The sequence below is a fragment of the Corythoichthys intestinalis genome, chromosome 17 (genome assembly GCF_030265065.1).
Source record: "Corythoichthys intestinalis isolate RoL2023-P3 chromosome 17, ASM3026506v1, whole genome shotgun sequence".
Classification (NCBI taxonomy): domain Eukaryota; kingdom Metazoa; phylum Chordata; class Actinopteri; order Syngnathiformes; family Syngnathidae; genus Corythoichthys; species Corythoichthys intestinalis.
Window position 1 is genome coordinate 19,175,778 of NC_080411.1, and position 23,505 is coordinate 19,199,282.

Genomic DNA, 23,505 nt, shown 5'->3' on the forward strand with positions numbered 1-23,505 from the left:
ACTGTTGAAGTGCCTGTTTGTGTACGTGAGTGCACGCACGGTTAGTATGGTCGCCGAGATAAAACTCGGTAGTAAAAATGTTTTTACATTTATATTATTTACAAAATACATAAATAACGCTGATACTAGGTCTGTTAATTAGTGAACGAATACATTCCAAACGTTTTATAATTAGACTGTCTTACGTCATCAGCCAGCTCCGAGAGGATCTGTTTTGTTAGCCTCGCGGCGGCTACCGCCTCAGCAGCACATCGCTGTCCTCCTGTACAGTCTTAGCTTTGGTAGCCCCTCTAAACAAAAACATCTGACGGCGAGGGGATACAGTTGCTTTGCCACTCGTCTGAATGTATGAAGTAAAAGTCGTTTAATACAACCCGCACTGGTTGTTACCAGGTTCAACGATGTCCGACACTAGTAACACTGCTACAGACAACAACGGAGATTCGGGGCTAAACGGTAAGTAGCCAGGTGCATTTTCAGCTTTTAACCGTGTTTTCTCTAAACGCAGAAATAACAGGAGCACAGGACTGTACATTATGTATGATTTAATTTAATTAACACTTATTGAAAATTGATTTGCAGGTTCGTCTATATTTTTTTACCAAAGCGAAGCTACATTTAAGGAGGTGGACAGAAGAGCGCCATGTTCAGTGTGTTTATTGACAGCATACGGACCAATTGTTGTTTAGATCGTTTTGAGTGACAGGCCTGTGAGCGAGTTACCAACTCACGCGGTGGTGTAGAGGCGGGAATAAGTTTGTCAACAGGGCGAGAGCGAATACGCCAAAATCTTGTCAAATTTGGGTCAGAGTATTCCGTAACCATTTCAGGGAAGATTCCGAACTATCGCGTTACTTATGTGGGTATGTTGCTGCCGCTATATTATTGGTTTGTGATATTAACATTTTAATAAACTTGAAAAATGTAAAAATGATAAATGTTTTTAGAAAATGAAGTCGTTTTTACTTTACGTTTATGTTGGCTAAACAAGACAAGTTGATCTCAGTCTGTAATAAACGTAAACACCAGGCCGATGGGAACAAAGGGACGTTTATTAAATAGATTAACTGCTTATAATGCAATAGCGGTGTGTGATTTGTTTCTCCATCACTATGGAGAGACATGACGTGGCATGCTATTTAAAGCAACATTGACAAGGGTCATGACAGAGGGTTCGGACATTAGTAAGTGGGCATTGGGTTCGAATATTTCAACCTCCCTTCAGTGAACAGTTTTTGTTGTTGTTTGTTTTTGGGGGCTGATTAAAAGAACCGCGTGTCTTTTTGACACTGCTCATCTCTATTAATTCGTAAGGGACAAATTGGTCTTATTGATGTGTATAACTATAATATTTTTCACAACATTATTATTTAAGAGGCTCGATTAAAACCTTGTTGCTGCTGGTGAGCGCACTTAATGGACACTTTACTTGGCCATGAGTTTAATACAGCACCCATAACGTTCATGTGTCATTTTAGATAAACCGTAAATGCTTGAGACATACTGGACTGTCGCCATTCACACTGAGACAAAGCTTTAAAGTAGTGAACATCAGGTTATCAGCAAGATAGGGTGACATGGTGTATGTGTGTTATCTGAGCTAGTAGGCTATTTTTGGACTTTCCTGAAGCTCACACCAGGTCATAAACAATTTTATCTATTGCAATATGCTCTTCAATGCCAAATCCCACAGCACTTATCTGTTGTGTGGGATCCTTAGCATGAGTAAAATGAAAAGGTTACTTTGTGTCAGTTGTCTCTTAATCCATCCAACAGCGGATAATGGGTATGAAGCCAGAATGTTCCCAAATGTTGGCACCATGGTAACGTGGCCCCTAACCACTGACCACAGAGCAGACACAATGCTCTGTCAACAGGAGCTTTGCTCATAGTCAACTCTGTAATCAGGATGAGAGTGAGTGCTAAGTCTTTGTGGGAGGGACGGGTGACACATTGGGTCAGTGGGCGTAACGTTACATGACTGGTATTGTGGGCGTGGAAACTGTTTATTTTACTGTTATGTGCTCATATGATCTCTGGAGTACGTGAGAATGTTTAAGTATCATGATGATATTGGAAACATTTATCGGTATTTTCTGCTTCATGCACTGACCTGCTAGTAATCTACATCTTAAATATAATGTTAGTCTCGCTCAGCTGCCTGCCCATGCATAACTCACACACAGAAACAAAGCGTCATATATCACATAGAAAGGCTCCAAGAACCCACAGGAAGGCATTTATTGCTTGTCATCACACAGCTGAATTTATTGTTGTCCTCAGCTACATTTGATTGACAGTCTCAGGCTCATTAGTAACATCCACTTGTTTTCAATCTGAGGGAAAGTGCTCAGAATCTTTTTTTTGTTTACTTTGCAAGATTTTAAAGGTCTAATCAGGGGAGGCAAATATATACAGTGGGGCAAATAAGTATTTAGTTAACCACTAATTGTGCAGGTTCTCCCACTTGAAAATGGCCTGTAATTGTCAACATGGGTAAACCTCAACCATGAGAGACAGAATGTGGGAGAAAAAAACAGAAAATCACATTGTTTGATTTTTAAAGAATTTATTTGTAAATCATGGTGGAAAATACGTATTTGGTCAATACCAAAAGTTCATCTCAATACTTTGTTATGTACCCTTTGTTGGCAATAACGGAGGCCAAACGTTTTCTGTAACTCTTCACAAGCTTTTCACATACTGTTGCTGGTATTTTGGCCCATTCCTCCATGCAGATCTCCTCTAGAGCTGTGATGTTTTGGGGCTGTCGTTGGGCAACACGGACTTTCAACTCCCTCCACAGATTATCTAAGATCTGGAGACTGGCTAGGCCACTCCAGGACCTTTAAATGCTTTTTACGAAGCCACTCCTTTGTTGCCCTGGCTGTGTGTTTGGGATCATTGTCATGCTGAAAGACCCAGCCAAGTCTCATCTTCAATGCCCTTGCTGATGGAAGGAGATTTTCACCCAAAATCTCTCTATACATGGCCCCATTCATTCTTTCCTTTACACAGATCAATCGTCCTGGTCCCTTTTGCAGAAAAACAGCCCCAAAGCATGTTGTTTCCACCCCCATGCATCACAGTGGATATGGTGTTCTTCGGATGCAATTCAGTATTCTTTCTCCTCCAAACACGAGAACCTGTGTTTCTAGCAAAAAGTTCTATTTTGGTTTCATCTGACCATAACACATTCTCCCGGTCCTCTTCTGGATCATCCAATTGCTCTCTAGCGAACCGCAGACGGGCCTGGATGTGTACTTTCTTTAGCAGGGGATCGCATCTGGCTGTGCAGGATTTGAGTCCCTGGCGGCGCATTGTGTTACTGATAGTAGCCTTTGTTATTGTCCCAGCTCTCTGTAGGTCATTCACTAGGTCCCCCGTGTGGTTCTGGGATTTTTGCTCACCGTTCTTGTTATCATTTTGACGCCGCGGGGTGAGATCTTGCATGGAGCCCGAGATCAAGGGAGATTATCAGTGGTCTTGTATGTCCTTCATTTTCTAATAATTGCTCCCACAGTTGATTTCTTTACACCAAGCATTTTACCTATCGCAGATTCAGTCTTCCCAGCCTGGTGCAGGTCTACAATTTTGTCTCTGGTGTCCTTCGACATCTCTTTGGTCTTGGCAATAGTGGAGTTTGGAGTGTGACTGACTGAGTTGTGGACAGGTGTCTTTCATACCGATAATGAGTTAAAACAGGTGCCATTAATACAGGTAACGAGTGGAGCCTCGTTAGAAGAAGTTACACCTCTTTGACAGCCAGAAATCTTGCTTGTTTGTAGGTGACCAAATACTTATTTTCCACTCTAATTTGAAAATGAATTATTTAAAAATCAAACAATTTGATTTTCTGTTTTTTTTCCCCCACATTCTGTCTCTCATGTTTGAGGTTTACCCATCTTGACAATTACAGGCCTCTCTAATCTTTTCAAGTAGGAGAACTTGCACAATTGGTGGTTGACTAAATACTTATTTGCCCCACTGTAGTTCCTTCCCATACCTTAATTATGTTTACTTGTATTGCCTTTAAATCAATATTAAATAGTACCTGAAATAGATACTGCGTTATAAAAAGCATTTAAGGGTAGCGGTAAATAAAGTCATATTTCAGTAGGCAATAATGACTATACTTGTCTGTATGATCTCATGCAGTTTCAAACCCATGAAGGTAAAACCTAAAAAATACTTAGTGCTTCAAGTACTACCATAGTTAGTTACACAAATAAAATACTGTACTTTACTAGGCCCAACTTCAATGAAATACCTTATTAAAAGATCTTGCATTTTTTCCCTGCTATCGGAGAACCAGTTTTTTGTGTACATTTTGTATGGTATTATTGACGGTCAATCTTAACAAAATGGGCCTGAATACGGTCAAACTGTGGTTTTGAAATGCTTATAGATTTCTCCCTAGATAAAAAATTTGGGACTGCCAGCTCAAGTTCAAATATACTGTTCATCTATCGCTGTCAATAGCACTGAGCAATGAGAATTTGAAACTATAAATGGTAATAATGGTATAATAATGCTATAGTAATGACTTCAGGGGTTTTACCGAAATGTGAGAAAATGTAATGTATTCAACTATAAGTGGTATACATGGCATTTGTTTTGGCGACACAGTCAGCATATGAATGTTTCTCCCACCAGGGTCCTGGGTTGAGTTGGAGATGAACAGAGGCACTACAGGGTCAATCCAGTCCTCTTCCACAGTTAGCCCTTCCTCAGGGCTCTTGCCCCTTCCCCAGGTGGAAGAAGAGGAGGCTATAGTGGGGGCACTGGAGCACGTCCCATCGTCATCCTCCATCCACAATGGCGATATGGAGAAGATCTTGCTGGATGCCCAGCACGAGTCGAGCCGTAGCAATTCATCCTGTGACAGGTGGGATTACAATTTGCCCTAAATGCAGATTACTTTTTCACCAGTTTAACAAAGACATTTTGATTAATCTTTTATTTTATTAGGTTCAAGTCATTTTCTTATTTGCTTAAATCACAATGTGAATACGCAGTCGAAGATTTTCCCTTGGCAAAGTTTATTGAAAAACTCCAAACCTTCTTTTGTTTATAACATTCTGAAAGTTGCAAAGCTTGTTTTTCACTTTTACCCATTTTAAACCTTATTCAGTCGGAGAAAAATCCGGTCAACTAAGCCTGTGACTATTTAGCTTTTTATTTCCCTCAGCTGCTTGAGTATGAGATAATTTCTAGTGCATGACCTCTGTGAACACTCGCATCTACATTTCCTTAGGCAAGAGGTTTGTAAGATTTGCTTAAACTAATGAATTCATTTTATTTTATTGGGAAATGAATGGGATGAAAAAGAAAAACATCCCCAAGCGAATTTGTTTTTAAAAGCACTACATGAATGCATCATTGTTCTTCTTGTGATTAGCCTGGGAAATATAGGAATACAGTAATTACTAGAGCAGCACAGCACAGTCAGTGACCTGAGCCACAGATGTGTTCAAGTCCGATCAGAGCCTAAGCAGTAACACGGTTGAGGAACCTGAAGGCCTATTTATCAATTGCTATGGTGACCTGGGGTTGGAGTAATTGAGTACTGTTTGCACTGTCATGTTTGTCACATACCAGGCCACCTGTCTGCTCTGAGTAGCTGGCAGATTTGTCTCACATTTCATTTTTACTGAGGCCATATTGACAATATGATATTGTTTCTCATTCTCTTTCATGCAAAACAATCAGGAAAAAAACATTTGTAACGAGGCCATGGAATATTTTCCAAACCTTTAAACAGCCATGCAACAAAATATTTTGCATTATATGACTTTGGACTTTCCCATCAGGCACAATGACAGATCTCAGGGATCCTTAGGGGCATAAGCGTATTTTAAGGGGGGGCCAGGGGACCCCCCCCTTCTCGATGGCCGAAAAGTGTCATTGCATGAAATTGATTTTCATAAGTTGTAAAGCAATAAAGCTGCAACAAAAATGAATGAAATGGTGGGAAAAAAATATTTTTATTATGGGTCAAAATTATTTTTCAAACAGATCATGTACCTAGCACATTAAAGGTCATTTGCTTTACATATAATTTTCAAAAAAATAAAATAGAATTAGGGGAGGGCAATTTTATTTGTAAAATTATTTTTTTCTTTGATTGAAAATATATATATTTTTTGGATTGAAGCAACATTTTTGGGATTGAATGATTTAGACACAAATGTCCTACCCATAATATGGCCCAAACACAAAAAGGATTGCTTCAATCAAATAAAACTTTTTCAATGAAAAATGCAAAATTTTCAATCTCAAGTATTTTTTCGCATTCAGAAACGTTTTCTATGATTGAAATTTTTCTTTTTTGATTGAAGTGATTTTTCATTTTGAAAATATACATTTTTTGAAGCAACTTATTTATTGATTGAATAATAAAGACAAAAACGTCCTAGCCAAAATGTGGCCCAAACACAAATCAAAATTACTTCAATCAAAAAAGTTGCTTCAATCAAAAAAAAAAAAAAAAAAAAAAGATCAAAGAAAAATGGCTTTCACATGCATTTTTTTTACTTCCAAATTTAGTTTTGCATTGAAACACATTTTTTTGGATTTTTATTGAAACTATATATTTTTATTGAAGCAACTTTTTTTTTTATTGAAGCAACTTTTTTTTTGATTAAATAATAAAGACACAAATCTACCTCCATATGACTCCGCCCAGGGGATACATTTTTTGACTGGGTTAATGTTGAGGTAATTATCGAGGTTTGATGGATTAAATATTTGCTTGATTGATTGATTGAATATTTGCTTGTGCTCATATATACCATAAATAATACATATTGCCATATTTTTCTTACTAATATAACCAGTAAATGATTCTTGCTTGCTATACCAGGTTGTAGTATAATGCTTAAGTGTTACAAAGAGTAAAAGAGGGTCGGGATGACAACTGCCTTGCTTCATGGCCACATCATTGCGTAACTAGACCTTCCGAGGCATCTTCAGCACCTGGCGTCTGGACTTTCGTCTAGACCTTCGAGGACAATTTTCCATCCGAGGACATCTTCCATGGCCGCAGCGTTACATAACTGAAGTGTCTGGGTCATTTTGACTGTTTACATGATTGTTTTGACTGTTTACATGATTGTTTACATGAGCCCTTGCTTACACAAGTGTATTTACTTAGTTCCACCTACATGCACACACATATCCAATCGAAAACCACATGGGTGTCTCCAGCTTGCTCTCCCCTCCCTCAGGGCGACATCCAATTTTTAGGACAAACCCCAAAATAAAATACCAAGGAGGAGTTTTTTTCTTTAGATCAATTTTGGTGACTGTCCCTAGTCACTTTTTGCTCTCCTTGGCCAAGAAAACTGGGTGTCTTCTCTCCTTATTTCTGGGTAATTTTACAAATGTCTACCTAAGGATCTATTTTTGATATTTTTGAACTTGACAGTTAACTATATTGGCAAGACACCGGCGGTCGTACCATATTCAATGGTTGACGATCTTGGCGAAAAGTATTGCCAAAGCAGCCTGATTTAGAATTCTGTTTAAGAATGATGGGAAACAAGAAACGCTCATTGTCAACTTATTATTATAAATATTCTTGTAAGTTAATTTTATTGCTGACACTGCGTTTCAGGGTCATCAACATGTTGTGCCCCCCCTGCCCCAAAAGTCAAACTCTGCCTATGCTTAGGGGTCTTCTTGTTGAAAATGTTTAACTAGTATTTTCTCCCTTGCAGCCCTCCCCGGCCCCATACTCCACAAGATGAAGGGCAGATCATCTTCGATGTGGATTTGAGCAGCAGAAGAGACAGTCAAGTAAGCACTCTAGTTGGGCCTCAAAAATACTTTTTAGATTTTAACATGACAACCTCAACCCTCTGACCTTCATCTTCATGAGAATCAAAGTTTGAACAAACACACATGAGAAGCATTTTCATTCTTTATCAAGGACTACAAACAATTTTCTCAAACGCATCAGGTTGACAAGCAGCTTTTGTGTTATATTTGTGTGCTTTATTGATGATTACCTAGTGTTTGTGTCTTTAGACAGAAGATGTCTTGGACAAAGAGAGGGACATAGACATCTTGATGAAGGACGCTGATTGGGTTGCTGACTGGTCTAGTCGACCGGAAAACATTCCTCCTAAGTGAGTATGAACTTTGTAGACACACACACACCACGGCACATGCACGCACATACACACAAACATGCAGCACCTGCTTGTTTGTACTGAGAAAGTGGTTAGTCATTGTAGGAATAAAGTTGATGTGACACTCTGATACTAAAATAACCCAGCTGTATGAGACTCTGACTCGCATAAACTAAAAATAGTGGTATCTTGTGAGTTCAATTTAGTCCATGAACATGCTTCTAACCAACCTACCAAGATGCACTAGGATGGTTGTGCTTTTACTGAGGATAAAGAATATATGGCGGAAAGCACTCAAGTGACTTGAAGTTCTGCTCTGAGACCCCCAATTTGCCCAAATTTCAAAATTGTCCTATATGCATGTGTGTGTGATACATCATTGGAAAGCTTAAAATCTCAAATTTCTGGGGGAAGAAAAAATTTGGACAGGAGGGCATTTTTTTTTTTTTTTTTTTTTCCTAATTTAAACCGCAAAACCCTATCTGGAGGTGAGAGCACGCGAGAGCAGAATTACAGACGCAATGACTTTAACAAGATATTATCGCGTACTTACCTTGTTTCGATCCAAAAACTCCATGGCGCATGTATCACTGAGTGTCAAGACACAGCTGTGAATGGCCACAGCTGGATTTTGGGGGGATTTTATGGGTGAAACATGGTAATCAGACATCAAGGAGTGGTCGAAATGTTCTTTTTCACATATTCACCCTTTTAAAACTTTTTTCCCCCCCAATTTTTCTTTGTTTGGATCGATTATTTATGAATGAATTTATTGTCATTGTCATCATCATAATCATCGACAGTTTCAGAGTGTGGAATTTGCCCGAAAAAAAGACGATGACAAAGGAAAGACGGGAAAAGCAAATGCTTATCGATACCCGTCCCCCAACAGCCAGGGACGCACGGACAGCATATTTGTGTTACAGTCCAGTTATCATCTTCTTTTTTTGTTTTTTTTTGTTTTTCACATATCGTTCAAAAGTCATTGAGGTCAGCTCTTCCAGGCTTCTCACGACTCTTATCTTCATGTCTTGCGACTTGACAAGGATTTTGCAATCAGAGACCCAGGTGCTGGCAATTTTCCCCTCTTTTTTGAGCTGACGTGCTTTTTTCGCTATTTGGGCATTTCAGCGAGTCAAGTTGTCATTCAGAAAAATCTTCGTTCCTTTCAGGCGGTGGCGCTGGTCAAGCAGGGCAACATTGCTCTTGTGGTCCGCCAACGTCACGTTGGGAGCAGAAAGCAGTGACGGATGTCCTGCGGGTCCACCTTTATTCCAAATTCTTGCAGCTTGTCAATTGCCTGTTGAGCCACAGGTGGGCCAGCGGCCTCGGCATATGATCTGGGCGTCAGTTGTAATCCAGAGATGATGAGATCATTTGCGCGTCTTCCTTGGTCGAGATCATCAGCCAGAATTTCCAACCTTTTGATGCATGCCTCCTTCTCCTCAACCACTTGCTTGAGCTTCTCGTTTTCAGTGCGCATCAGCTGTAATTCTTTCATGACTTCCCGATTCTGGCTTTGAATCACGTTGGTCAGAGACGCCTCCAGGTTGGTCAGAGAGGCTATCTAACATATCGGGGAAAATGCGACAGTAACAATAAAAAATACAATTTTGCGATTGTTATGTGGTAGACAGAGGTTGCGCTAGACTTTTTCGTTGTCTGTCATTTTGACTGACAGCGTCATAAAAATCCGGTCATAATCTATTTTTACCCGTCACTTAAATTTTTAAAATGATAATAATGACATTTTCAATAGTATTTAGTTTTCATTCATTTTTAATTAATATTCTGTCCGAACAAGCTTAACAGAGAATCTACACTGTGCCATCACACATCAAGCAGATGAATATGTAACTTTTTCTCCGCAGTGACAAAAACAGCTGACTGTGGCCCCAGTAGGTAGGCTACATATGGAACAATGAAATTAACAGTTCACCTGCTGTGGCCTGAAGGCAGTCTCACACCTTCCTCCTGGTGCGCATGGACTTGAATTGCGTGCTCTTTTTTCACCTCTTTTATCAACACCATCGTCGTTTTGGGGCTTTTTGAAGAAACTTCGGACACTCCGTTGCCTTGACATTTTTCCGAGTAAGGCCAACGACGTCATGTATCAAGAGAAAATAGCTAATTAATATGCTCACTCGCCACCCTGTGGTCTGGGGTGTGAATTGCAACCTGTCAAAATGACAGATGGACTTCAGTTTTTTCCGTCATCATTTAAAAAAAACGGTCAAAGACGGAAAATATTCGGTTAACGCGACCCCTGGTGGTAGATATCAGTGACTTTTTTACAGACGCCATTTTTTCATTGTGACGTAATTTGTTTAAAAGTTTAAAATATGCGAGTTAATAATTTTTTTAAAGTTGTTTTTTTTTAAATAAAATATTAGACATCAGTTAATGATTCTAAGCTTAAAATGACAGGCATTTTGAATAATAAATTTTAATTACTTGTTTACATGGCTGGGTTGAAACAAAAACGGTTGCGCGACGTCTGTAAACGGGGGTTGCCAGGGTAAAACGGTGAAATTAAAAATAGTTCAGGGGCTAATGCGCCATGAATCTGCTATGGCAGCATATAGACATATTGTTTTTATCAAACACAACAGTTGTTTTGGCTTAAAATACAGTAGTTTCTTTTAAAGAGGAGTGCAAGAGCAGAAACTGCTTTTTCAGTCTTGTTTGTGTTTTCTGCCATATGCATGTAAGCACTGTTATATTGTCTGTTTATATTTGTTGCTTCGCCGTTTATGCCCAAATTTCTATAGTAACTTAAAATGCCAAACCTAGTAGCATTTTGCATCATGTGTTAGCATTAAGAATGTGGGCATTGATAAGGAAATAATCTGTTGTGTTTTCAATGCACAATATCTAATTCTAAGTCTTATTCTTTTTTTTTTTTAAGTTGTACATGCCACTGGCCATCATGCAGACGGCATGGGTCTAATTCCCAATCAGTACACCAATTCTCAGCCACTGTCGGTTGCACGCCCGTATAAAAATGGGTGGCTTGCGTCAGTATGTGCATCCGGTGTAAAAACTGCGCATAACAAATTATGTGAGTGACTGATTAATGGCCCCTGACAGGCAAGGGGGTCACCTCTTCTTATTATTGTAAAGTTTGATAGCAAACACCAACATAGAGTGGCAAGAAACAGTGTGAAAAATTGTTCGCTATCTGCCAAAACTGCAAAAAATCATACAGGAGACTTTGTATTCAAGATACTGATGACGTGTATAAGTTAATTGGCACAGGTTAAGAATATGGTGAATTTGTTGGAATACAAACATGACAGTTTGGCATATTGTTGGAGAAGATGCACATGTCAGGTTTTCTGCGGATCGTTGAAAAGTCTGAATAAGAAATGAATCCATTATTTAAAAAAAAAAAAGAAAAAAGAAAAAAAGGCATAGATGACATTAAAATGTCTTAAAACCAATTTTTCGAAAGTCTTAAAAATCTTAGCACAAAAGTAGGATTTTATGTTAGTTTGAAATCCCCAAAAGATTTGGTGCTTTTTTTCTTTTTCAAAAATAATTTACCAATAATTTACTGTCGTGGCAACATTACAATATCAGGTTAGTGGAACTAACACAAATGGAAATTTTGTTGTCTTCTCCCATATCCAGGTCGCGGTGGCAGCAGCCTCAGCAAAGAACAATTTGACGCAACTTTAATAGTCAGCAACACAACACACCGAACACACAGATTTCTCACTGGATAAATAAACACTGACGAGTGACGATGATAGAAATCGGAGTGTATTTCCATGAGTAACACCAACATTCAATGCCAGATATCTGTATGAATCGGTTAGACATCTATTGCCGTAAATGACAGTGAATGTAAAACTTCAATGCAATTTTGTTGGGTTTGTCAAGGGTTCAATCTCTTTGCTCTGGCCTTCTTGTGTGGAGTTTGCATGTTCTCCCCATGCTTGTGTGGGCTTTCCCGGGGAACTCCAGTTCCTCCCACATCCCAAAAACATGCATGGTAGACTGATTGAACACTAAATTGTCCATAGGTGTGAGTGTGTGCGTGAATGGTTGTTCGTCTCCTTGTGCCCTGCGATTGGTTGGTGACCAATTAGGGGTGTACCCCGCCTACTGCCCATAGTTAGCTGGAATAGGCTCCAGCATCCCCGCGACCCTTGTGAGGATTAGCGGCTTGTAAAATGAACGAATGATTGAATTGTAACTTGACATCCCTCTCTATCACCAGGGAGTTTCATTTTTGTCACCCTCGACGCTCCGTGACGCTAAGCATGAGGAAGACTGGTGCCATGAAGAAAGGAGGCTTCTTCTCTGCGGAGTTCCTCAAAGTCTTCATCCCATCGCTGCTGATTTCACACATCCTCGCCCTTGGCCTTGGGTAAGAAACCCCAAATCATTACCAGAGCACTCGAGTTTTATCAACTTAAATCTTCTTACGTTTTCTAAAGTGCCAATGCACTCCAGGAGGGGGCACTGCTAAGCCATGTCAGTTGTCTTTCCTGGAGCCCATCATTTTTGCCTTCATTCCTATCCTTGGCTGCATTTTGACATATGAATTGTGTCTGTCCATCTTCTCAACAGAGTGTACATCGGGAAGAGGTTGACCACACCCCCCACCAGCTCCTTCTAACGCGAAACTGAAGAAAAGTGCCTGAGAAGTAGCCTGGAGCCAGAGAAAGTGTTGCTGTCATTTAAAGAGTTTCTCCTTCTTCTCCCCTGCTTGCCCTTTCCTCCCTCCCCCTTGCTGAGATATGACATGTTCTCAGAAGAAATGCATCCTCAGCCTTACCTTATCTCTTTTTTGACTGGCTTTTTGACACTAGATAACCCCCTCATAGCCACTCATTTGTAAGAAGCTTTTCAAAGAGTGCAAAGCTATTTCCATAGGCTTGTTTTAGATGTCAAAATGGGTGGGTAAATGGAAAACAGGGTGTGGGCAAGTGTGCTGACAGTATTTTTAAGGTCGGGGTCCAGAAAGATTCAGACTGCGTGTGATTATTCTTTCAGTTGAACATCTTTGTATTCAACATATCATAAGTGCTAATGAGGTCTTGAACGCTACACAGCCCTTTGCTGTTTGACTTTTTTTTTTTCCTTTTACGTCAATTTGAAGTTACCTGAAAATAATTGGCAACAAAATACGTGGGTGAAATTGTCTAAGGTATGGATATTTTGTTAGAAACGAATTAGTGTTATTTGTAATTTTGACAAAAAGCACCAAAAGCCTTGCTGATCGTTGGCAGTATTTCCTTAATTTTTTAAACTTGTATCTAATTTACATGGTGGCAACATTATTTCGCACAACGATGCTCTACTCTGTTTGATTGCTGACTCATGACTGACCGTATTCAACAGCACCGAGCTTTAAGTGCTATCTTCTAAAGTTGAATGGGAGTAGACTTGGGTCATTGTTAGTACTGACCTTTGACCCATTATCTAAATGCCAAATCTGTCATATATGGGAATGCAGTGTAGACAAAATGTTATTTTAGAGGACTTGGATGACTCACTTTGAAGGCACATATGAAGGGTAAAAGTATTCCTTCGTTTAACAAATCTTTCATTTCTTCAGTACTCTTAGCAACAACATGAAAAAAATGAACAATTAGCAGAGTGGTGATTTTGCTTTAGCTATCACCAGAATACGTTTATCCTAACTACTCTGCTTTTTAGTTTTTACTACTTCTGCTCCTGTTTTATGTGTAGCAGTCAAAAGGCTCATTATGCCTCCCTTTTTTTAATATATTTGATTGTGAATGCACAATGCATGAATCAAGTTGGACATGTTCCAAACTAAAAATTTGCGTTTAACTGGTCCAGATGTGAGAAGCAACCTGGAGAGCACTCTCACACTTAGGTGGGCTAAATCTTGTAATACATTTGCTTCATTTTTCTTCTCCTATCAATTCAACAAATGATAAACATCTTGTCATTAATAAAAAAAAAACCTGAATGACTAATTTACATCTTGGGATGCATTATTTTATATTAAGTTTCAAAACCATTGGAAAGAGAGAGAGTGGAGATTTGAACATTCATTGCACTGCTCTTTAAGGACCACTCCTAAAACTTGTGGCAGGATCTTGTGTTGTTTTCTCCCTCGTCTTGTGTTCAGCAAACTGTGTCACCCTTTGGCAGCTGTCACAGTCCACAACTGTTGTTTTGGACTCCAGTCAAATCCACAGCTTTGTGTGTGCTTGCTCCAGCATAGCTGAGACCCAAGTCCCACATCTCACAAGTTCAGAATTCCTGTTTTGCTATAGTCACAACAAATACATGGTCTGACCACTTTGAGAGGATAAAGGAACTGGCAAGGTGCTTGGGCTATTTTTTTCCCTTGCAAGTACACAGTGTAAACTTTGTAAACTTCATTTCTGGCATTGAACTTACCCTTTACACGTTGTGTGACCCCGCATTGCTGACATTTTTAGTCAGTCAATGGATGCCTTTCCTCCTCTGTTTCCTCCACTCCTCCCTTTTCTCATGAACTCTCATTAACACTGCTCTCCAGTGGTGAATATTCTACTTGCTGCCACAAGTTATACATGTTGCCAAGTCATGCTCTCACTGTTAAGGCATATAAATATCAAGAATTTTGTTTACTTATGATGCACGGACAGGCCTAGTTGTCCCAAAGTACAGTAAAAGAAACAATTTGATCATCAGGCTAAATGTATTGAAGAACCTTATTTAGAATGTAACACCCTAACAACAGTGCAGACTTGCTTATCGGTTCCTTAACTCTAGGCTCTAGACTCAATAACTACTTAACAGTAACGCTTTCTCCAAAAATATACACGATATGCAATCGTACATGTGGCGGTCATCAATATGAATGGTAAATTCTAATAAGAGTTGCTGATTTTGCTCATTGTTGTATATGTTAAACTACTGCAAAATTGATTGTGATCAAGGGCGTAGATTTGGTCTTAATATTGGTAGGGACGATATAATAGCATAACTTGCATGTACACTTTTTGCTGGGGACGGGACATTAATAAGACCAAACATATTTTGTGAATGGTGGTCAGGGCTACATTTCTCACCAATATGAAGCTAATTAATTGAGAGGCTAAATGATTAATGCAAAATAAATCTGTTTTGACCTATACTAACTTTCACACTGCAAATTTATAGCATTTTAATCTGATAATTTTTGTTACATCTAGTCAAATAATTTTCTCCATTTTTTTTTTTTTTTTAGTGTTAAAGGCTAATTAAAAGATTAATGTGTCAGATTCTTCCACTTTAAGTAAATATTACTATTTGTTTGTATTGAGCCCATACATCTAAAAGTTGATCATTTTTAACCCAAATCAAGAAAAAAATTCTTTCAAATACTGTTTTGAACAGTATTCTTGAATTGAGAACATTTCTGACAACCAAGTTTTTCTTTTAAGCTTAAATATGCAAACTTTTTGCTTAAAATAAATCTTAAGCTTATTTTCAGCTAGCTGTTTTTCTTATTTCAAGAAATCTCAGTGAGTAAAATCGACTTGAAGCACTGTAGCAATATCAATATTAGTGAAGTGTTCCCCACCTCCACAACATTGACGTCTTTTTACATTACTTACAGTGGCTGCTGCTGGCAGGAAAAAAAACCTTCTAATATCCCTCGTCTTTGAATGGGGCGAGGGATGCGGTATGTTGTATGGATGTGTGTGTGTGTGTGGGGGGGGGGGTTCAAGTCATCAGCCAATCAAACGTGCGTTTGAGGGGAAGAAATGGACTGGCACATTCAGTGAGTGAAAAGGGGTCAGTGTAAGTCTGAACATAATGAAAGTACTGTAATTCACTTAATAATGGTAGGATCAATTCTATCCTGACAACATATAGGAAGACAATCTAAATGACCTATATAACTGAAATCATTATACAATTCAAATAAGGTTGCCTAAAAGTTGGTCGGGATAATTTGAGCATCCTGAAAAGTTGGTATTGTTATGTCCCTATGCAAACCTACGCCCTTGTTGTGATAAGTTGGTATTGTTATGTCCCTATGCAAACCTACGCCCTTGTTGTGATTAACCAATTTCAACATTATGTGGCAATCTTGCAGTGCTGTTTAATTCAATAGTTGACCTGAGTGATTTATAGCCCACAGGTATCACTCGCAACCTATCTCCTCCTCCCTCACTGTCAGCACATCTGAAATTGACCAATCCGATCACGGTGATTATAGACCCCCACAGCTCCTCCCACTGCAGCTGATGGTGTTACCATGGGTTACCGTGGGTGTTGGCCAGCCATGTGTCTTGCTTTTGTGAAGAGAATGTTATATTTATTTATTCCAATGTCAACCTCATAGATATGTATGATTTAACTTGCACAGGTTCCAATACTATTCAAAATACAGAGTAATTCCAAAGTATTTCACAAATTTTGCCCACTCACATCTAGCTTTCACCCTTGAAAATCTTATTACCCTCCTTCTTTAGTTGACAGGCTGCAACAATAATGGATCCTACATATATAAAAGTCACATACTCTAGTTTCTTATAGCTGTGCTGTATTCAGAATGTAAATTATGTTCAGTGTTCAGCGTGCACATCTGTTTACTTCACATCCGCCGTCGTCATAATATTAGGGAACGGTTCAACCCTTAGAATATAGCATATTTTCTTGTTTAAAAGGTTTTCAGGTAGTTGACAAATGTACAAAAGCAGTCTATAAGTGTCAAAAAAGACTTTTTCTTCATATTAAACTGAAATGATATAAGCATAATTATAGCCACATTGTTAAAAACGCTTACCCTGTATTTTGGGTAACTGCCAAACATGATAGATAGCAAAGAGCTAATACAGACAGCAAACAAGTGGTGAAGGACAGCCAGGGGCAACCATATACAACGTACTTAAGTGTGAACACAGAAGCAATGCAGTCTGTTTAAAGCCTTCACATTCTCCTTTAAAGGTATTGCCGTCATGCTGATTGTTTGATTACAATATTTTTGTATGTTAGGATTCCTTCCCCTCCTGAATACAACGGCACACTTGTTTTTTCAGTTTGATGAATTGCAGCCTAAACTCAACTGAGCAGCTCTGATATAAAAAGTTATAGGTTTACACAAGGTACTATAGGATCAGCTCCACTCAACGTTTGGTATACATCTGTTCATAGATGTGGGAACTGTGCACTTCCTCTTCAGAGAGCACACTCCCCTTTACCCTGGTCAAATGTTTATCAGGCATGCTGCCAAATTCCCTCACTAATGATCCAACATAATGATCCAACATTCCCCTCCAACTATGCACATGTGTGTCCTATTTTGTGCTTTACACAGATTTGTATCTTTAGAGCATTGTCTCTTTCTGAGTGAGTCAACCTTTATTTTCATTTTTCTAAACCTGTTGAATGACCTTCAGACTTTTTGTGTCTCTCTTGCTGGTCTGATTAACACCCCCGCACATACAGTGGTGCACTCCCAGCCCTCTGAGAGAGAAAGCATAAACGCAACCATTAAGTGCCCAACACGTTGTTATGGAAACTGTGCTGACATGCTGAAATGTATTCCAGAGTCACTTCTGCAGTTGAATTTTTGTCTGTTTAAAGTGAGTAGATTTGTTTTGCAGAAACTTGGCAAATTTACTACAGCGTGAAGCCCAAATTGCATTTTTATATAAATAGTAATAATTATTTTTTGCACTTGTGGAAGCAGCACTCCTTAAAATCCTGAATTACATTTGTCAGTCAGCTGACGCTTGCTTGTGGTGCGTGCAGCAGACACACACCGTACCTTCAACCAACGTTGACAACATTGCCAAACATTCAAAGCCAGTTAATTGCTGTAAATAAGAACTCTTTGAATTAATCATCATCTGTGCCTTTTACTTCATTATAGTTTTCATAGACTTCATTATGTATTGAAGGCACACAAGGCTCGGGGCCGATTCATAGGGGGCCTACTTTATCATATACATACTTCCCCTTGGCAATATTTTTCGTAAATTCAACATCCACTTTCACTGCTATGCCGATGACACCCAACTCCACTTCTGAACCCTCCTCCTCTCTCCCGCCCTCATCTCTGAATGACTGTATCACTGAAACAAAAATCTGGTTTACCGACAATTTCCTAAAACTTAACAGTAATAAAACTGAGGTGCCCCTCGTTGGCTCTAAATTCACCATCTCAAATAACCATAACATATCCCTTACCGTTGACAACTCCTCTGTTTCACCCTCCCCCCCAAGTCAAGAGCCTAGGAGTAATCCTCGACAACACACTTTCTTTTCAATCGCACATCAATAACATTACCCGGATTGCCCACTTTCACCTACGCACCATTAATCGCCTCTGCCCTTCCCTCACCCCACATTCTCCAGCAATTCTGGTTCACAGCCTTGTCACTTCCCGCCTGGACTACTGCAACTCTCCTCTTCGGCCTCCCTCATAAAACTCTCCATAAAATCCAACTGGTCCAGAATTCAGCTGCCCGCATCATAACCCGTACCCCATCCATCCACCACATCACTCTAGTCCTCCAACAGCTTTACTGGCTCCCCGTCCACTTTCGGATACAGTCCAAAGTTCTCCTCACATTCAAGGCCATCCATAACCTCGCCCCTCCATACCTGTCCGATCTCATTCATGTTACTACGCCCTCCTGTGCCCTTAGATCCTCCTCCTCCATACAACTGTCTGTCCCGCCCGCTCGCCTCAGCACCACCGGCTTTGGAATTCACTCCCACCCGACCTCAGGAACACAGATTCCCTCCCCCTTTTTCAATCAAAACTCAAAACTCACCTGTTTAGACTAGTCTTTCCACCATAATCACTAAGTTCTGGTCTTTTTAACTGCCCTTATATCGCTTTTAGTATTTTGAATTTCCTTAAACATTCTATATTTTCATTTTCTCACTTTTTAATATGTTTAAATGTTTTAAATGATTGTACGGCGACCTTGAGTGCCAGAAAGGCACCTTCAAATAAAATGTATTATTATTATTATTATTATTACCTCCATCAAAGATGACAGAGTGGAAACACAGAGCTTTTTCCGTTGAAAATTCTTGTGAATAAATGCTTAAATCCCTGTATTCTTTATAGATAAGGACGAAAAACAGTCTTGATTCTTGATTAAAAGCAACAACAACAAAAAAAACGTGACGTTAGCATGTATTTTACGTAAATATTGCAAACTATAATGCTTGTTAGTAAGTAAATTAGCGGCCGCCCTATGTAAACACAGCTTTTTCCATTGAAAATTTTTGTGAATAAATGCTTAAATCCCTGAATTCTTTATAGATATGGATGTAAAGTAGTCTCGATTCTTGGTTAAAAGCAAAAAAAAAAAAAAAAAAAAAAAAAAAAATCGGGCAGTTAGCATTTATTTTCTGTAAATATGCTGAATGTCCTGCTAGTCTTTAAGTCACTGTGGCGGCCCCCTTAGTACAACAAAGAGCTTTTTCCGTTGAAAATTCTTGTGAATAAATGCTTAAATCCCTGCATTCTTTATAGACGTGGACGTAAAACGGTCTCGATTCGAAAAAAAAAACGGGCAGTTAGCAGTTATTTTACGAAAATATTGCGAAGTATAATGCCAGTGCTGTAGCTGCTAATTTCTCCCATTTATTTATTTATTTTTGTAACAACTTTTTAAAATGCATGCATGGTACGAAAAATATGATAATTACCTTGAATCCTCGACCAAATCACTCCTGAGACAATCCTTCCTGTTTGTATGCAGTACAGCTTTCGTACTTTTTCAACCTAAATCTGGCGTTCGATCGCTGCATGTGAGTGTTGGACGGCCCCCTTCAGGAAGGCGTGATGCAATGAATGGGGAACGTGTCATGTCAATACATAATGAACTCTACGGTAGTTTTGCACTATTTCTCAACCTTCTCCAAATCTCCTTTGGGTTGCATTTTTTGTTCAACACAAAACTGATTGTCACAATTCCAAACAAAGTCCTAAAAATGAATAAGGTGGGGATGTAAAAATTTGGAGAAAGTTAACGCTGTTGTTGAAACACACTGCCAGCTCACAAGTGCTTTTTTGAAACTCAAACCATGTGTATTTTGTTCTGATTTGATCTTAAAAGAGACAAAGAATTCTGTGTAAGCCACTTTGTCAACTCTTTAACTCAGTTTTCAAATATTTACGAAGGCTTTAGATGAGCTTGATAACATGGAATCAAAGACTGAAAAGGAAATGAATCCCATTGTCGTGGAATAACCACAACCACAATGAGCAGTCGTGGAATAACCACAACCACAATGAGCAGTATCCTTAAAAAAACAAAAAAACACCTCAAAAGTTCACAAACTGGGTGCACTGGAGCCCAGGAAGTCATATAATTTGAAAATAAATAACTGCATACCGGGATGGGCATGCCAAAAATAATAAACATCATAAACCTTACTCCTTATCTTTGGGGCAAATTGAACACTTTGATAAAGATTGAGATTGTGTTACATAAATCTGACATCCTTGCATGAATTAAGTCAGTTTTTCGATTAGTTTCGGAAGTAAGCCATATTTTTGGGTGGAACAAAAGATTTATTTTTCCAATGAGGATAATGGATGAATGGTTTATGGAATGATCTATGTCAAACCGGTGTCTACATTGTAAGACATCAGATCCAGATTTTGTAAACCCAACTCTAATGGTCTTGATGGAAGGACAGACAGACAAAAAGGTGCTGAAAGGACAGCGTCCCTTTTTTCTTGTATTGGGCGTGACTTCAGGGAACTCTCCAAGGTTATTAACAGCATAACTTCCACCGGAAACACCCTTCATACAAGAAGTACGGCCATATCCAATATGACATCGCTGTCACTTATTATCTAAAAAATAAGTTGTGACACCACGTGCCTCACTTCAGTTGTAATTTTTCGAAGAGAGAACGATTGTGCTCTTGGTGCCTACTTTAATTTTGACATCTTTAATGTTTACAGGTAATCCTCTCTTGCTTTTATTTTGATAGGCTCTGCTCCCGGTGTGTCCCTCACATAGGCGGACTTGTCACATAGTGGTCGCATGCTACAAGCTTAGTAATAAAAGTCCAATCGCTATTACATGTTCTCGTTTTCCATTAATTTTAGGCATTTTCACTAAAGTGGACTGCTTTTGTGCTGCATTGTATTTATTTTGTCTGCTTCCGTCACGCTGCCACCACCTGCTACTGAATTCCTGTCAAGGCGGTGGCCGTGCAAGAGAGCAGAGCTGAGATAAAGAAGAAGCTTTTTTTCTTTCTTTCTTTCGCCTGTGCAGCTGCAACACCGCCTGCAAAGCATGTCGACCACCGGGGAAATGCCAGCAGGTGGCTTATTCAAGAACATGGGCTCCGACAGCCCCGCCAGGCCGAGACAGCAGTTTTGTGGCATGTTCTGCCCAGTGGAAGGTTCCTTCGACAGCAAGACTTTGGACTTCGATGCGCTCTCTGCGTGTAGAGGCAAGCGAGACAGTCGAGTCATTGACCGGCAAAGCGACATCTCCCAGCCCAAGAAGGTGGAGATCAGGGAGAGTACAGGGAAGGAAGCTCTGCAGAACCTGGATGATGGAAAGGTATTTTTCCCCCTAATAAAGTTGTTCTCATTCTCGCTCTGAACTGAACACTTGCATCATATTTAATATAACATTGTTCAACATGGGTTCACTAGACACAAGACAACTTACCCAGACTCAATTTCCCAGAAAGCCTTGTGATGAAAACGAGAGGATGGAAGCATGCAGAGCTGCTGGAGGGAGTGGCTGCTTACATCATTTTCATTGAGCTAGCATTACATTGCATTTATCTGACAACGCATGCATGCCTACAACTCATTATATTATTTTAGACTCGGGGGAGAGGCTCAAGAGGATGTGGCACATTAGTGGGAAAATGTATCAACTTTTTTTTGCTGCTGCTAATTTATTGTGTATCACCAACCATCCAATGCATTCTTTATGTTGGTTTTAAGCACTCAGGATTCCGTTAAAAGCTTTGAGTAGTGGTGTTGAGCTCAGGTATCATGTTGCATATTGACTGGAAGCTTTAGCTACACATGAGCTATATACTCTTCATGATCATCAATGGCATACTGAACGGTTCATTATGCACACTGAGGCCAATACAGAGTTGAATTACTTTGTTCTTGTCTCAAATAGTCAAAAAAATCAGTGAAAATTCATTTAGAAAATACAATTCAGTGTGCTACAGTAGTAGGACACCCCTTAAAAACTGTACTGTAAATGCTTCTCAATTCCTCGCTCTGGGTCAAAACCTACGATCCTGACAATGTCAGAATATTTGATATTGTATTGCATCTCATTCAACTGTGTAAACCACATTTTCAGACCTCTGTTCACGTCTCCAAGACTGGTTAAAAAAAACCTTTATATGTAAAGTAATAACTGAATAAATTATTTGTCTTTTTTTTTTTTTTAGTAAAATTATACCTACGCAATCGAGCAACAGTCAGGGCTACGTTTCTTACGAATATGAACCTAATGGATAGAGACCCGTAAACTCAAAATAAAGTATTGTCATATAAAAGTTGGATAGCTCCCCATTTTGTTGTTGTTGTTTTTTTAATAAAAAGACTTGCACTCTGAAGCCACCGCGTTACCTTACCGTAATGCACATAATGCAAACAATGATCCAAATGATGGACGGCTAGCTTGACTTCAGTGTTCCTTTTGGAGGCTGGTCCTACTGCAGTATTTAAAGGGTATGACAACACCTGGGGAAATGCTAATATTCCATCATTTATCCATCAACGCATGCCTTTTGAATTCATATCATATTACACACATCGCAACACCAAGAAAATGATAGAAATTAGGTCGATTGTCAAGCTAATAGGACCCGCCCCCGAGATGCCGGAAATCTAGCATATTGTGTGTGTGACGTCACTTTCGGGAAACACCCGGCTCAGTGCTTAGTATTGAATGGCGGCGACGATGGTGGACAATTTTGTTTCTATTTGCAGCGACGAATCCGACGTAACGAACATTCTTCTAATGGTGACGAGGAGAGTTATGAACCTTTCTTTGGTGTTTTGGGTTATCAATTTGAGCCCAAACGAAAGCCAATGCAGCCTAATGAAAGGATCATTGAGGGGAGCAATCACAATGATGAAACACCGGCGGCAACAGAATCACCAAATGGTTTGTTATGCATTTCTTTTTGTGAAGCTGATACACCGTGACCGCAAAATAAAGTAATGTATAGAATAATTATCATTTAATGTGCTATCATCGGTTTCGCTCTGCCAACCGACACAAATATGAATGGGATTAGAGCAGGGGTCCCCAACCTTTTTTGCACCACGGACCGGTGTGATTTGGGTCTTTTTTTTCACGGACCGGTGTCCCTCTTTTATATTCAGTTGGACTCTCAATGTTATCCAATGGTGCCAAAAAACTATTTACATCACAATCAT

The 23,505-nt window shown here is 39.4% G+C and overlaps 2 protein-coding genes across 2 annotated transcripts in view; both read left to right on the forward strand.

Annotated features, from left to right (window-relative positions):
* Positions 1–156: 156 nt before the first annotated feature.
* LOC130905445 (BCL2/adenovirus E1B 19 kDa protein-interacting protein 3-like) lies at positions 157–14,096 on the forward strand. The gene is made up of 6 exons (XM_057818861.1): positions 157–456; positions 4,657–4,888; positions 7,722–7,800; positions 8,032–8,132; positions 12,361–12,510; positions 12,714–14,096. Exons 1-6 carry the CDS (start codon positions 402–404, stop codon positions 12,760–12,762), a joined length of 666 nt encoding a protein of 221 aa, XP_057674844.1. The 5' UTR covers positions 157–401; the 3' UTR covers positions 12,763–14,096.
* A 145-nt stretch (positions 14,097–14,241) lies between these two features.
* LOC130905444 (dihydropyrimidinase-related protein 2) overlaps positions 14,242–23,505 on the forward strand; it is a 44,335-nt gene continuing 35,071 nt past the window's right edge. Inside the window, exon 1 of the mRNA XM_057818858.1 lies at positions 14,242–21,646. Within this exon, the coding sequence (XP_057674841.1) occupies positions 21,374–21,646 (273 nt within the window). The 5' untranslated portion in view covers positions 14,242–21,373. The remainder of the gene's footprint in view (positions 21,647–23,505) is intronic.